Genomic DNA, 15,721 nt, shown 5'->3' on the forward strand with positions numbered 1-15,721 from the left:
CGGGCAATTACAAGATCAATCGTCTCCATCATATAAACGGATATACAGTACATAAGTCTATCAAATTAACTCAATATTTCTTTAAAATAGCATATGATTAAAATTATTTAGAGTTTGTATTTCTTTCGTTCCTTTCTTCCTATCCCGAGATCTCTCTCTCTTTCCTCCATTTGCTCTCTTTTTTTTTTTTTAATTTCTCTGTTCATCTTCCTCCCTTCTCCTTTCCTCATCTTCTTTTTTCCTTTTTCCTTCTTCCCTATTATTCTTCCCTTCTCCCAAGTAGCCGTAGCCTTCTTTTCTCTTCTCCTCCTCTCCTTTCTCCTTTCTCCTTTCTCCCTTCTCCTTCTCCCTTCTCTTCCTCTCTTTCTTCTTTTTTTATTCTTCACTTGTCAGCCCCTTTCTCTTCTCTTTTCCTCCTCCCCATTCCCCTTCTCTTCCTCCCTTTCCTTCTCCCCCACAACTGTAACCCCCTTCTCTTCTCTTCTCCTCCTCCCCTTTCTCCCTTCTCTTCCTATCTTTTATTCTTCTGTGTTCTTTCCCGTTCTTCCCTTCTATTCTCTTTCTCCTTTCTTAATATCTATATTTACAAATAAATCGTTAAAAAGATAAAAATGTTATATTCTTCCCTTTATGAAAAGTTTAATCCTATAAACTTTAGGTATCTAATCTGAAAAATAATCAATATTGATGTATTTGTATCGCATCAATCATATATCATGATGTATGACTTAACATTTTAAAACTTATATAAAAACTTAAGACATTACCGATCTTAAAAATTGATCCTCTAAATATTTTTACTCAACACTAAATATTAAGATAACTTAACCTGATACACAAGTCCGTTAACACACTTTGATTTGTTGCACTATACTTAACACAAACATTAATTTGTTGTACTAGAACATTCAGAATAATATTTTTAGAAAGTATATACTTAAATCTTAAAAATAAAAATATGAGCATATCATTTATTATATTTATGAAACGTAGATATCATAAATCATATCATATATATATAAATATATAAATATAAATATATAAATAAGTAAGGATAATATATATATATATATATATATATATATATATATATATATATATATATATTTGTGTTTATATTGACATGTTATTTGTAAATGTGTAAGACTCGGGCACCACATAGATGAACTCAAATTAAAATAAACCAAAGTCGAGTCAATCAAGAACGGAAGCCGAATCAACAATTTAGTGGTTCCGAACTGAACCAGAAAAAGTTTTTACAGTTCAGTTTTAGATCCGAGAATATGTATTCAAAATCAAAATTGATGATTTCAAGTCGATTTTAAATCGATAAATAATTCAATATTTTGCCAAATGATAAATCTATCCCTTCTAATACCTTAATAAATTACTAATTGGATCGATATTTTAATAAATGTCAATGTATCAAGAGATGGCAAGGGTAAGAAATGTCACCCAAGCTTTCAACAAGATTCGTTTTACCGATCTATATTAATGTACTAACTAATCATTGACATGTAATGATTCTAAAATAAAGCATTCTACCTTTTTCTACGGTGATGTTGACTTTCTAAATAGTACTAAGACTAATATAAAAAAATAAAATTGATACATCGGGTCAAATTAGAATAGAATCAGACAATCAAGCACAGAAGCCGAATCAGCTGCTCACAGCATTAAACTGAAATCAGGATCCACATGGGCACAATTATAACAAAAAATTTTGGCCGGTGAATTCTCAAGCTAATTAATTATCATCCTTACCCTTTGCATAAGAATGTGCCTAAGCAAACCCAAGTTGGATGAAATAATAAACAAGCAAATCAAGCTCAACACAGAAAAGGTAAAATGTATCTTTTTTGTTTGAGCTGTTAGCTAAGCAATGGAAGGAAGTGGCCCCAATATAGTTGCCAGGTTTTAACTGATTACTTCAAAAGCAAAAGCTATTGCTTGGCCACCTTTCATCTTAAGCACTCAAAAAGGTCTCAAATTCTTCCTAAAGAAGCATGAACCTCGAAATCAGTCTCTTATAATGAGCCCTCCTACATACATGTGCATAGGAGGGGGGAAAATTGTATAGAATTGCTGTACAACAAGGAGTCGAATAATTTACAGATGTTTGCTGGCATGACACACAAACTTCATCTTCTAATGGTTCAAGAGCATGTTGAATGCATTTCAGGGCCTTAATGCAAGCTCCAGTTGATCCACATTCACAATAACCTGCCCTCCGACCCGAGTCACCCTCTAACGATTGACTATGGAGACATTAAACCTGTCCACCTTGAGATGGCTGCTTATTCGAAAACAGAATAACTGATTAGTGTCTACAGAGTAAGGAGAAGTAGAAGGAAAATTTTAACTAGCTAAATTTTTCTACGATCCTCAAAGAGAATCATTTTGTCAAACATATAACACCAGGAACTTGCTTCAGGGTGAAGAAACCTGTTATTATGTCCATGTTCACATAGAAGTCACTGGAAAAACACAAATCATCCCTAAGAATACAAGAATTTGGAAAAGAAGTTACCTTCTTAGGTATTTTTACCAATGCATCGGAGCTGCCCGGTGTGGCTGCTTTTAATATCTCAAATGAACATAACAGGTTTTCATCTATGCTTAATAACGCACCCACATTATCAAATTGTTCACAATAGTTTGGAGCTGAAAAAATTGTGACTAATCTTCTATGTGCGAAAAACTCATAGCCATCCTCCACTACCTATAAATATTTTAAGCATAAGCAATGTTTGCAAGGTTAACGAAGAAAAAATGTACAGGAGAGATGACAATAGTTACTGACTTGATGAGCTCGGCAAATAAGATCTAGATCATTCCTCTCCAAAAACTCAACAAGCTTATCAGCACCAAAAGTAACAGAAACTCCTCGATCACTCTCACCCCAGCCTTGTACATCAGAATCAGGATCAGACCAAAGCAAATCACAAAGAAGACCATAGTCTGGAATCTCAGTGGGCCTCGAGATATCTCGAATTTGGTAAATGTTTTCCAACTCTGGCGAAAGGCCACCATGCATACAAAATATCTTTTTATCTATTACGGCTGCCATGGGTAAGCAATTAAAGCAATCACAAAATGTCTTCCATAGCCGAATGTTAAACCTCCTTTTGCACTCATCATAAAATCCATAGACTCTATTGATTTTAGCATCTTCATGGTTTCCTCTTAGGAGAAAGACTTTGTCAGGATACTTTATTTTATAAGCTAGGAGCAAGCATATGGTTTCCAAGCTATATTTGCCCCTGTCCACATAATCCCCAAGAAACAGATAAGATGAATTAGGAGGGAATCCACCTATATAAAACAGCCTCAAAAGGTCAATATATTGCCCATGTATGTCACCTGCAGCATAAGTGGCATTACAGAATGTTAAAAAGATTCCCAAACCAGGATATCACTCAGGATATTACAAGCAACCGTTGGTAAATCAAAGTCCTCAAGTGCACATGCATGCTTATATTTTACATCAGAAGCATGTGAAAAGATTACTTTAGAAAGGAAAAAATATCTTCTATTATGAAATCTGATAAAAAGCTAATGTCATATAAGTCTTAGATACCATTTACTGATTGTTCAAAATTGTAATAATTTGTCTTCATTCAGAACATGGAACAAAAATTTGTCATTGTCCAACCCTACTATTGTGCTTCGGTAATCTAGTTGTGTTAAACTATGTGAACAAATTTTAGCCAGAGGGCTGGATCTGAAAACCGAGATGTATTTCTTTTACATCCAATCATTATCTCAGAAGCCACAAACATGATATTCTTCTAAAAGTAAGAATTCTATCAATGTCTTTGGCTTTAAGGTCCATTGGAGTGCATGAACAAAGTGACCACATCTACAGCATGTGCAAATAATAATAAGCCTACCTGATTGCACACATTTCAGACTGACAGTGAAGTGGTCACTTTGAAGTTACTTCATATAGATTGTTATCACATTAAAGCCAAGAAGCATAATTGGATGCAACGTGAATAATCTTAGCACAAGAACCGAGTAGTGTATATGCAGGATGACCAACTAAAGTAATATAAGTAATATACAAGAATGCAACTCAAACTTTCATAAATGAAAGCTCCAGTAAGGCATAACAGCTGATATGGATCAAAGATAGGGAATGAGCATGGAAATGTCACTAGTTGGTTTTCCTTTTGCCAACTCAAAAGTCAACAAGCATGCATAGTCAGTTCTCCACTTGTCGATTACTCAATTTGACATTACAAGGCATGGCGATCTCCTTGTTCCATATTACTACCCCTGTTCTTTCCAATCAAAATCTTCTGCATTACTTTCTCAGTCTCAAGCACAACCAGGTCTTCTACTAACCAAATTTATTAAGAAACCTAGTTAGAAATTTGGTTTCTTCCAAAGTTGTCTCAAAATTCCCAGCCACTGTCATCTACCTTCATCTTCTTTCTGGCTCTCCACTAAACAGCAGCCTAAATTTTCAGAGTAGATAAAACCAAACTATAGGTTCTAATTCAAACCTTAAGAAAATGTATTAGGAGTCTGCAAAGAAAACTATCACAACAAATCACCAGAGCAATGCAAAGCCACTCGGCTTTCGGTGATTTCCAAGATGGAACCCCTCCAAGTATATAGTCTACGTACTCTCTCTCCTATGACGGCATCAAGATGAACGTATTAGGAAAAGAAAGACCAATTAGATGCCACTATCAGAAACCCTCCGACGACGACGATACCAAAATTATCTAAATTTACCAGGGGAAAGAAAGAATTTCCAAATCCATTCGCAAAAGGCAACTGCACCAAGTTCAATTGCAGATCGACCGAGGGATGGGGAGGATCCGAACTGACCGCAGATCTTGATAGGGGCGTGCAGCTCGAGGAGGCTGGGCTGCGAAAGGAAAACCTTCTTCGCCTCGACGCAAAGCTGCCGGATCTCGGCCTCGAAAAGTTGGACCTGCTTGCCGCCGCCGCTGAGCAGCCGCCTTATCACGTCGTCGAGCACCGGCCCTTCCATGGCCCCCATCGAGGCCCTCGTCATCATCATCTTGGCGCCACTCACCTTCTAACGGTCCCAACTCCAAGCGAGTGCAACGCGTCTCTATTCGCCTTTTCCTTCGCTTCGAATCGCCTCTCTCTATCTCTCTCTCTCCCCCTCCAAACCTACCAATTCGGGATTGAAGCGTGGGAAAACAGAGAGCTTTGAAACGTTGCCACCGCAACGAGGCGAGAGGAAAAGAGCGACGCTTATCGTTCTTGCAGGGAAGAAGGATTCAAAAGCGCGTCGATGCCACATATCCGTCAGATTTAGAGTATGGGAGTTTCCTAGCCGTCAGATTAAGCGCGTGGTATTGAGGCTCTTGGTAAACGGACCCTTCCGTCTTCTCTTATCCAGAATGTCTTCCCACCGGCTCGTACGCTACGCGCGGGGACTCCTGGCTTTGTCACGCGGTCGGGCCCACGCTTGCCATCACATGATTGGTGGGCCGCCACATGATCGGGCTAATTCGACACGATTGAATCAAAACCATTGATCCATTCCAATAATTAGAATATTGGTAATGTGTTTGATCAACTCAATTTAACTTGAATTGGAAGGTTTGGGATCACAGATATGTTCATCAGTCGATTTGGGATTAGTCAAAAGCAGAAAATGTGAATCCCAAGCAAGGCAATTATAATATAGGGATCCAGTGACAGCTGTTAATGACAAGATTGAATAGGAGAATCGGAAGTCGGAGGGAAGCATGTGTGAGCCAGGTCTTCTTGGTTTGACACAAAGTTAAGACCTAGTTAGAGCAACTGATGAACAGGTCCACTAGGGCATGCCTAACTCAACTGGAATTAGGCCACATCACAATCCAGGTTCAATAAAATTGTTTATGGCCACCATAGCAGAACAGGGCAGTCCTTGAATTAATCAACCGGCATGTGTTTGGCTAGCTTGTGATGAGCTTTGGTAGAATCTGTATGTTGAAACTTAAATGTTCAAGGAAAGTGTATAATAATGCATCTGAGTGGCTAATTTCTCAAATCACATGCAATAGTGTGATAAAAGTATAAGAAAAATGCATTTCATCACAATATTTCTTATTTAAAAATTGACTATTTCACGCCATAACCTCTATTTATAGGGGTAGAATTATACTGATATAAGTCTTGTGCACTAGAAGGAAATTGCTTATGTCAAGCAGCAGTAACTTATTAAGCCGTCCAGGAATAGTGTTGATAGCTTCAACTGACCTCAAGCAAAACCAGGAAAGCTTTGAAGAACCTGTTCAACCAATCTTTGCCCTTTCTATAAGAACTGTAGGAGGCTGCATAAAACAGATAGTAGCTCTCCACACCAACCACCACTCCATGCACTGCAACCACATCATCATCATCCTCCTCCTAATCCACATCAAATGATGGTCGAGTCTAACCCAACCACGCCACCAGCAGCAGTAGCTCCAAGTGGTGCAACCACTTGATCCACCTCCATGTGAGTGTCATTCCAGCTCATGGAGAATAGAAATCTGCGCTTTGTTAAGAAGACACGCATAGCATGGTCGCTCTTCTGGCCTCCAAAGTTTCTGCAAAGAGACGATGACCAATCCTTGCTGTGAGCTGTGGCTGTGCGGGCACAAAATGTAGCTGTAATCTGTTATTCTCTATAGGAATGAATCTATTACCATCATTGTGATGCCATTGAGGGTGTAACAGGAAGCTAAATTGTAGCCATGATGAAGAACAATTAATAAAAAGTTACCAAATCCACGAACACTCTAAATTCTAATGAAACTAAGCAATCCAGTCAACTAGCAATTTATTATCAATTTTTAGCAATCTTCTATAAATCATATGCAATTGTTCTCCTTCTGGACTGAACATTCAGTCAAAAAATCATAGAAGCTTATTTCTGACAACAAGCAGGGAAAGCTTAGAAGAAAGCCATTGACAAAATACCACTAATCTTTTCATCTAATTCTAATGTATCAACATCACAGTAACTTGGAAACTTTATATATATCTCAAAAGGTTTAAAGAGGGCAAAAAAAAAGAACAGAACAGAACATATGCAATTATTTGGATGATGAAAACCAAGGGTCTATTAATGTACTAATGTACTGGAAACTGAGAATTACTGACCTTAAACTGTTAGGAACGCACTTCTGAAGCTCAATGTTCAGTTGCATATCAGAATATTGTGCTGATAAATCAAATTACAAGTGCTTTACTTTCTGATCAGTTTCCTGATAATCAATAATATCTCCTTTTGAACAAGGATACCCTCAGAATGAGTTTACTGTGATTGCATCCAGTACTTGATACAAGTATTGAAACCTACCCTGCTTTTGAGGAAGATTCACCTCAGACATCAATTTAACTGCCAATGGAATGGAACAAGTGGAGCGGAAACAATTCAGCCAGATTAGAGCAAGAATATATATGTTTTTCAGTCATCCAAGGCAACCTGTACTACAGTTGGTTCATTTACAGAAATATAACACATTTACAATCGACAATTCCTTCACATTAGGATTGCAGTCAAGCTAAATGTATCGATAGATGAAATGAGCCTTCTGACTGGCCTTCACCAGTAAGATGCAGAAAAGGCCTCCACCCACTCGATTCCATTTGTGCAGGCATAACAGGGTAGGGAGCAAAGCGTTCACATTCCCATGCAAAGAAATTATGTCTTCCAATGTTCTCGCCACCTACGGCACTATGGCCTGATGAAGCTGATGGAGGAAACAAGAAATATCCACCCTGATCTGGAAGCGACAGTGGAGGTGGTGGCCCAAGACTCCTCAAACCTCTTACTTGTGGCATACCTGTCATAAGGGATCCATGTACACTTTGTAGATTGTGATATTGGTTATGTTGATGAACACTGCCCTGAGCTCTAAGATATGGTGGAACCAAGGATTGTGCAGAGGCGCTAGAGGCTCTGGCTCTGGATCCAGATCAGTAAGAAAATGCAAGCAATGAGCATTAGTTAAAATCACAAAATGGCCAGCATATTTTTACTCATTTTACTAGAAGCAAGAAAAAGTACCAACAACAAAATGTTGTCTAAAGGCTATTCAGGTAACAAAATGTTGTCTAGCCTTGGCAGAAAATGCATGTTCTGTCTACCTAAAAAATTTGTAGGGCACAGTAGAGAATGAAGATGACACGAGAGATTAGCTAGCTCTATCATGCATGTCTGGCTTGCGCCATATTTAGGTGAACGTCAAGATTTATATTCAGGTGCTTCACAAGGTAACCACACCAGATTTTGTATGTGTGTGTAGAACATAAATAATAACTCTTATATGCAAGTAACATATACAAGATGGATCCGACTTGGCAACTGGGAAACATACAAGGTGTTCCTAAACACAAGATAACCGAAAGTCAGACGACTGCTAAAAATCAAGTAAATAACCTAAAAATTAAATAAAAACTATTTCATATCATCATCCAGATTCCCACTATCTTCATATTCTAACTGGCGAAAATGGCACATATATAATCCTAGATGGCCAGGTTGTAATTTAACTTAGTAGTAAAAAAAGTTGCCACGTTTTAAAAATGTGACCAGTATCCACATAATTCTACTCATTAATCATGTGAGAACAGAATTGTATCAATATAAATATTTCAGAGAACGTTACTTTATTGTAGCTGGTAATTATTTTACACAAAGTTAACTCACTACCACCATTACAAGCTATCAGATAACCACGGTTTTCCAGCAAATGCTATGTAATGGGATAACCAAGTTTTTTCCAGCAAACAACTTTCACATAGACATATGCCACCATGAAAAGTAAATGATCTACAACAAGCTTTGCAAAACATCAAAGAGGCGTTTTAAAATAAGTTGCATATAGGGTTTCGATATGCCGTTGGCATGAAATCAAGAATTAGAAGGCTATTCTTTATTACAGAAATGTGAAAAATCTATGAAAAAAAGAGAGAAAAAAACATAAGATTGAAGCAATTACTTTAGTAATACCTACATACTTTATTCAAGAGGTAAACCTGCATAAATAGATTGGAAAAAAAAAATAATTCCATAGTTTGGATGAGTCATATTGAACAATTTGAACAATTCAGGACCCCTAAAAGTTTCCTAAAATAAATTAACCAGTACAAGCCAGAATGCATCCTCACAAAATTAAGAAAGATGATGCAGGTGAAACTAAGGAAAATATAAGTTCATACAAATTGGAAACTCTACCATTGAAATTTATCCAGACAGCTTTAATTTTAACAATTTTCTAACTGAAACAGAAACAAAAAATATGGTTCTAAATTGAGCCACCTTAGATTATGGTATCTGCTACATTTTAATCAAACTACTGTATGTTTCACATATATTAATTATAAATCATGCTTCCAGCATAGCAAATAATTAAAGCTAATAAATTATGTCTTTGAAACAAATAATGAAAGAACTCAAAACAAAATCATTTAAATATCACACTTACGCAAAAGATGATGGAATCCTTGCTAATCTACTGAATGGATGCCAATGGACTCCAAATGTCTGCATAAACAAATCAAAAGAGAACTATATTGCAATTTCTGGAATATGCATGAATCTATGAACAATAATGCCCACTGAATAACTGAACAGATCAAACATTGAACAAAATTAAGCAAACAACAAATAGAAAGTCCTACAATATACTTTACAATAGTTTAGAAGTGCAGCTCATCAAACTTTCTTTGTTCAATTGGATCTAAAAAGATGGATAATTCGAACAAGGGTACTACTATGTGATACTAAGACTTCATCAAAGCACATCCCGACAAAAATTTGCAAAAGTCAAAAGAGAAAAGTTAGCAGGAATGCAGTGTCAGCCCAAGTAACTAGAATGCATCATATAATATGAATAGTGAAAGAAAATATTAAATCTCAAGATAGATGTGAAAAAGCAGAGAAAATTTGTCCTAGTTTGGTAATCAAGTGGCAATAATATGACAATCTCAAGAAACAGTTCAACCTGCAATGTCTCAGAAAAGGACACTTGATCATAGTCCATTTTGCAACCCAAAAAACTCTCTCAAAGTGAAAGTGAGGTTGGATTGCAGTGACATTCATGGTGTATCAAGGGTGCAAAGATGATCTTGTTGTCGAAGTAGTAAGTAACAAGCACTAAAGAAGGTGGTCCAATGGAACCCACCAATATATGGTCAGGTGAGAGTCAATGTACAATTATATCCCTATAAGAGAGGGGCTGTTTTTGTTACTTGCACCTTAATCGCTCAATGAAGCGTGACATCATTATGGTGCTAAGGTTCAATGTCAAAAATACAAAAAAAACCACATGATATGAAAAGCTCAAATGATGGATCAGTCTCCATCTATACATATCCCAAATATCATCAATTAATTTAATCTGTCATGCCTGACTAAATGCCTTCTTTTTTGGTCGAGGATTGAAATCACCACAGAGCTGAAAGTAACTTGCTAAGACGTAAGAAAGGAAGTATTGACGGGTATACATCATTCAGTTATTCAGTTAAAGAAATGATGAGATAAATGATCTTGCAGACTACGCATTGAATAAGTCAAAAACCATGAAGATTACACATTTTTATTTTTGTCGACTAATGCTACTTTTTCCCAACTTATGACGTGCAGCATTCTATCTTCTTCCTACTGCAACAAAATGTTTCTAATTATATTAATTTATAAAACTAAGACAGTGAAATTTCTCCTTAAATCTAATTATTGTGGGGTGTGCATGCCATTCCTTTAGGTGACCCATTTTTCACGTTCTAAATAAGAAGCTAATAATCATCTAAGCTATCAACCATCAAAGCATCACGGGAAGCCACGAAGCATGTTGCAAGTTCTTGTGATTGATACAGCAATGCTTAATAATGATAAATTTTAACACGTAATCCCCTTGAACAGATATATCACTCTCAAAAAAAGGAATATGTTCAACCGATATAAACTGGTAAGACTATCTTTATTCATCTAGCTGAAATTCTTAGGCAACCTTACCCATCAGGCTTTGCCTCATATTTTAAGAGTGGAGCATGTAAGGAACAAGATGACATAATTACTATGATAATGCAAGAGGGTAGGGTAAAACCTATGCCGTTACAAAAGAATATCTCACCCATAAATATCCCATCCTAGTCAGCTACAACAAAGCAATATAAAAAATATATTCATGTTCAGCTTCCAATGCTGTCGAGATCACATGATCTTGGAGACACCAAAAGATAAACATGGGTATGGATATTAACATGTGCAGAGAGCTAGTACATATTATATATCCATTGACTTGATAAACATAGAGATTGCTATGAAATTTGAATGATTTTTTAACTATAGTTTGTTCTAATATCGTAGATCATGGTTAATATCCATATATACAAACACATATATATACACATTAGAGAATATATATCTGTAAGCATGTGTCTACATACACCGAGTACAAATATATATTACCGTTTCTGAATGACTAAGATTGTAGAGGTCCTCATCATGTCTCCACTCATCTGCACTAACATCCGGCAGGCAGTGAGGGCCACTAGAATAGAGCCAATCCCCTTTCTCAACTTTCCGACAATTTGGGCATTGCATCACTCCTTTAGCATTAAAAGCTGAACCAATGCAATCTGAAAGGATGCTTTCAAGTGTCAGGGTAAATTTTGAAAATTTTCTCCAATGTGAGAGGTAACTGCAAAAAAACTTGCATGTACTGCTCTCAAGAAGATTAATCGATTACAACCCAGGAGATAAAGTGAAATTGTAAAAGAGAAGACCAGAGTTGGTGAAAACTTAATTTGAAGTTTCCTGGGGAATTGAAATATAAGGTAGTCCTTAGCAGATACACTCAGGAGGCAGGAAAACCATAATGATGTAAGAAAAAAAAATGAGGGCCTCAGAAGTAAATGAAGCATAAGCTAACATAGAAGTCACTGACTACTTAACCAAACATGTAGTAAATAAAACAAAAGGTTGTATTATTGACAACTTGTCCCAGACCATGAGAAGTGACAAATAAGACGGTTCCTTCTTCTCAAATAGAGAGCTTTAACTCTCAGATAACGAACATTAGAAGTATTATCGAGACAATGTCATTATAATCAAGATAATTCTTAGGTTGTGAGGTCTCATCCGAGACATTCAGAGATAAAGGAAAACAGCACAACCACTCTGAAAAGAAATAGAACATGCTCCGAGGACGATGAACACTGAGGCTGATAACTCTATTCACTCGATAATAAACTAAATTTTACTTCCAGTTGCATCTAGAATGTGATAATTAAATAAATATCTTTGACAACTAAAACATTTCTATCTATTGACAAAGAGTACTGGTACATCTGAGGTTTTTGGCTCAACATGTGTTTTAGAGGACGCATTATATTCAATAGGCTTCTTCAGATCTTTCTAGTCGAGCCATTCAGTCCTAACCTCATCCACAAGCCTCTCGCCATCTACCGATATTATTTTTCTTAATGCAATATATAATCTACGTTCATCTAATCCCCGCCTTGACCATGTAGAGGAAGAAATTGCAATAATATCTTTTTTAGGATAAACACCGAAAAGTAGTCATAATCCGTTACTCCTAGAAGTCATCGGGGCAGCAATGAAAGCAACATGGAAGCATCACTGATGTCCACCACACTTTACGCCCTCAGATCACGAAACCGAACCGAAAAGGACAAGGTGTAGTTCCGGAAACACATAATCACGAGGACGAGGGCGAACTACAGAGGAAGAAACCGACCGAGATGGAATTGGTGACCGCACTGCAGCAAGGCCATGGACCGGGCCCCGCCGCTCATCACCGTCTCAAAGCATATCGAGCATGTGACCACCTCTTCCCCTTCCCCGGCGTCCGTCTCCGACTCCCCGAGCCCCATTCGCTCATGCCCTAACCGTCGGTACCCCTCGACCCGCCAACAAGAACACGAAGAAACACGGAACCGATGGAAACCGACACCGCTCCGAACCCTAGCACTTGCACCAGGAAATATCTCCATTTCTACCTCGGATTCGAGGAAGCAGGAAGGAAGGAAACCAGAACGGGTCGCTCTCAGAAGCCAGGGGCTTCTTTCTGCGGGGTGGGGGAACGGAAAAGCGACCCTCGTGGCTCTCACCCATCACACAAGTATCTATGCGACCGCTACTGCTGCCATTGATATATTACTACCGAATCGCATGTGCTCCGCACGTGACATCGCTCTGTTTATGCATAGAAAGTTGGGTACGGAACCACCTGATGGCGGTTCCAATCTTGCGGGACCCACCGCGGCCGGGCACAAAACGGGGGGCGGGTGGTCGGTGGGATGCTTTCTCCTATGCCCTGTTGTGGCTTCACACTTTGCTCTACCCGCCCTGTGATTGGATAAGAAAGACGATGCAAGCAATGAGCAAGGCAGGTAAGCAAAACGGGTACAAGAAGTAGTCTAAGTAGTTTGTGTAAAACGGCTCTCAGTGTGCCAATCACAAATTAATTTTCCTTTTCTTGTTATTTCTTTCTAATTCAATGGTGATCGGTTTGGGTAGAAAGCTGACCTGAACCGGAAGAAGACGACGAAGTGACATCAGTCATCGATGAACATAATGTAACGGAAAGACTGACTGCGTAAAATTCCATATGTGGGAGAGTAAACTAAACATTGGGTGAAATGTTATAAACGTCTAAAGTCAGATGCAGCAGTAAATCGAATGTACTATAGATTGGTTGAGATTAATTTTTTTAAAAAAAATAACAACACGAAAAATAATAAAATTGCCTCATGAATGTCTAAATTCTAACAAGCTTTTCCCCATCCTTTCATTATTAGCTAACGAAACTATCACCAAGGAAACGGAAGAATCTAAAGGCATTTACCAAATGCTAAAGAATAGAAGTAGGTGGTGAACTGAGAGTTCAATGTACGCAATTTTACTCTAAAGCCACTTAAGTGGGTCCCCAGAAAGAGCCCCAAGAACGTGGGATGAAACTCCCCGCATTGACCTTCAAAACACTACAACTTACCTATTCTATTTGAATATGTGCTGCTTTAAACAGGATGTTTGATGTAATGCTTATGTATGTCCATGTCTTTTGGTATGTTCATGCTTTGTACAATATGTAAAGGGGCGATCGAAAGCTTAATAATCTCATTTTAGTTAGATTGGTGGTCGCTTTAGGCTTGTAAATAAAGGTTGTGTCATGTGAACACGTGTGAGAGATTCTCAGTCTATAATGGATCATTTTACCCTTTGTTATGCAATTGTTCAGTGCTTGTAAAGTCTATTTGTAATTTACATTGTCTATGAAGTGTTTTCGGAGATGTTTGCTTGTGGATCCCGAGTGAGGCGTTTTCTTTATCTCGTTCTCTCTTTTGTGGGTCCTAAGGGACTATGGGAGGCTTCGAGGAGGCTGACCTTTACGGACGGACACGCAAGGGTACCGCACGACTTAGGCAAAACCAGCTAAATCCGTGATAGATGGTATCAGAGCGGGACAAGCACTCGTAGAAACACTTAGCATGCAAACGTGGGGGACCTAGCAGGGCTGCGTTGAGGGTAGTCAGCACACGCGTGACCGTTTGGGGGAAAACTAGCATGAAGACGTAGGGAAAATGAGTCGCTCGAATGAGCGGGCATCTGAGATTGGCATTCAGAGGAATGACCAACCCTTCGCGCAAGAGGCACCACGAGAACAGACAAGCTTGGAAGAATGCGGAACGCACAAAGGTTGGGATGGCTGAGTTTGAGCTATGGCTCAACGTTGACAACTATACTTGATGGTGCTTAAGGCAAGCGAGGTGCTTGGTAAAGGATGAGACTATCCAAAGTGGAATGAGTTGCTCAACGACCGAAAGAGTTGTGCAAAGCTCACAGAGGTGAGGGGAATTGCTAACTTAAAGAATTCGGTACTCATGCATGGGCTTGTATGCGAACGATGGAATGTTCGCGGCCATCCCAAGGCGACCGAAACTCGGCGCCATGGAGCATTAAAACTTTCTCTTCGGCATATGAAGGATACGTCCGTAGGAGGCTGAAGTGTGCAACGAGTTTAGCATGTTGCTAGGCCTTGAGTGGTGCAGCGGGGGCTGTATTGACGTGGAGTCGCAATCTAGCAAGTGTGTTTGCAGGAGGCAGAACAATGCACAGTTTGTTCAGCAAATCGGAGTAGTCCAAGGGGATGGTGGTCTCCGAAACGAAGAGAGATGTTGCTCCAACGGGACAATTATCCAGGAGGGATAAGTCCCGGCTCTCCAAAGGGAGAATCATGTGGGACGGACCTCACAAGTTGAGGAGGAGTACCTCAATAAACAACAACTCCACGAAGCTCAATAGACTGAGCAAGCGGCGAGGAGTTGTCGCATGATCTCGCTCGAGAGAATGCATTGGTAGATGCATTGCGAGATCAAGTGGGGGAGCGACCCAAAGCAACACAAATGAAGGCACACTTGGAGTCGATATGGAGATCGGACTCAAGGGAGGGCTGACCCGTGGAATGGTGGGCGCGAGGGCCACCATCAACTCAATGCAAAAACGTGGAGCGGAGCAACTTGGGTGTAACTTAGCGAAGTACCCAAGCCGTATGAAGGGAGCCAGCATAGAAAATGGAACGTGGAGCGGAGGTATAGTGCTTTCCTTGGACAAAGGTCAAGGACATGAACTCTTGTAGAGGTCACGATAATGAGATCGATTTACCTTTAAACACATATCCTAAATAATCCCGGTCATAGGTTACTCGAGAGGGACATCGTGATAACCGGA

The 15,721-nt window shown here is 38.9% G+C and overlaps 2 protein-coding genes across 2 annotated transcripts; both read right to left on the reverse strand.

Moving 5' to 3' along the window:
- Window positions 1-2,007: 2,007 nt before the first annotated feature.
- On the reverse strand, window positions 2,008-5,232 carry LOC103969954 (serine/threonine-protein phosphatase PP1). The gene is made up of 4 exons (XM_009383589.3): window positions 4,843-5,232; window positions 2,804-3,363; window positions 2,531-2,722; window positions 2,008-2,293 (listed from the first exon to the last, which is right to left on the reverse strand). Exons 1-4 carry the CDS (start codon window positions 5,036-5,038, stop codon window positions 2,270-2,272), a joined length of 972 nt encoding a protein of 323 aa, XP_009381864.1. The 5' UTR covers window positions 5,039-5,232; the 3' UTR covers window positions 2,008-2,269.
- A 2,149-nt stretch (window positions 5,233-7,381) lies between these two features.
- Window positions 7,382-13,066, reverse strand: LOC135605299 (E3 ubiquitin-protein ligase IPI1-like). Its single transcript, XM_065095220.1, has 4 exons — window positions 12,729-13,066; window positions 11,438-11,607; window positions 9,453-9,511; window positions 7,382-7,930 (listed from the first exon to the last, which is right to left on the reverse strand). The coding sequence occupies exons 1-4, from the start codon at window positions 12,982-12,984 to the stop codon at window positions 7,522-7,524; spliced, it is 894 nt and encodes a 297-aa protein (XP_064951292.1). The 5' UTR covers window positions 12,985-13,066; the 3' UTR covers window positions 7,382-7,521.
- Window positions 13,067-15,721: the final 2,655 nt, after the last annotated feature.

This window comes from Musa acuminata, chromosome BXJ2-2 (assembly GCF_036884655.1).
Source record: "Musa acuminata AAA Group cultivar baxijiao chromosome BXJ2-2, Cavendish_Baxijiao_AAA, whole genome shotgun sequence".
Taxonomy (NCBI): domain Eukaryota; kingdom Viridiplantae; phylum Streptophyta; class Magnoliopsida; order Zingiberales; family Musaceae; genus Musa; species Musa acuminata.

Coding starts and splice junctions, on each gene's coding strand:
- LOC103969954 (XM_009383589.3), bottom strand. CDS start 5,038: ATGATGATGACGAGGGCCTCGATGGGGGCCATGGAAGGGCCGGTGCTC. Junction 3,364..4,842: donor CGCCCCTATCAAGATCTGCG/GTCAGTTCGGAT, acceptor CTTATGCTGCAG/GTGACATACATGGGCAATAT. Junction 2,723..2,803: donor TTATTTGCCGAGCTCATCAA/GTCAGTAACTAT, acceptor AAATATTTATAG/GTAGTGGAGGATGGCTATGA.
- LOC135605299 (XM_065095220.1), bottom strand. CDS start 12,984: ATGGAGATATTTCCTGGTGCAAGTGCTAGGGTTCGGAGCGGTGTCGGT. Junction 9,512..11,437: donor ATCTTAGTCATTCAGAAACG/GTAATATATATT, acceptor TTGTTTATGCAG/ACATTTGGAGTCCATTGGCA. Junction 7,931..9,452: donor AGGATTCCATCATCTTTTGC/GTAAGTGTGATA, acceptor ATCTGGATCCAG/AGCCAGAGCCTCTAGCGCCT.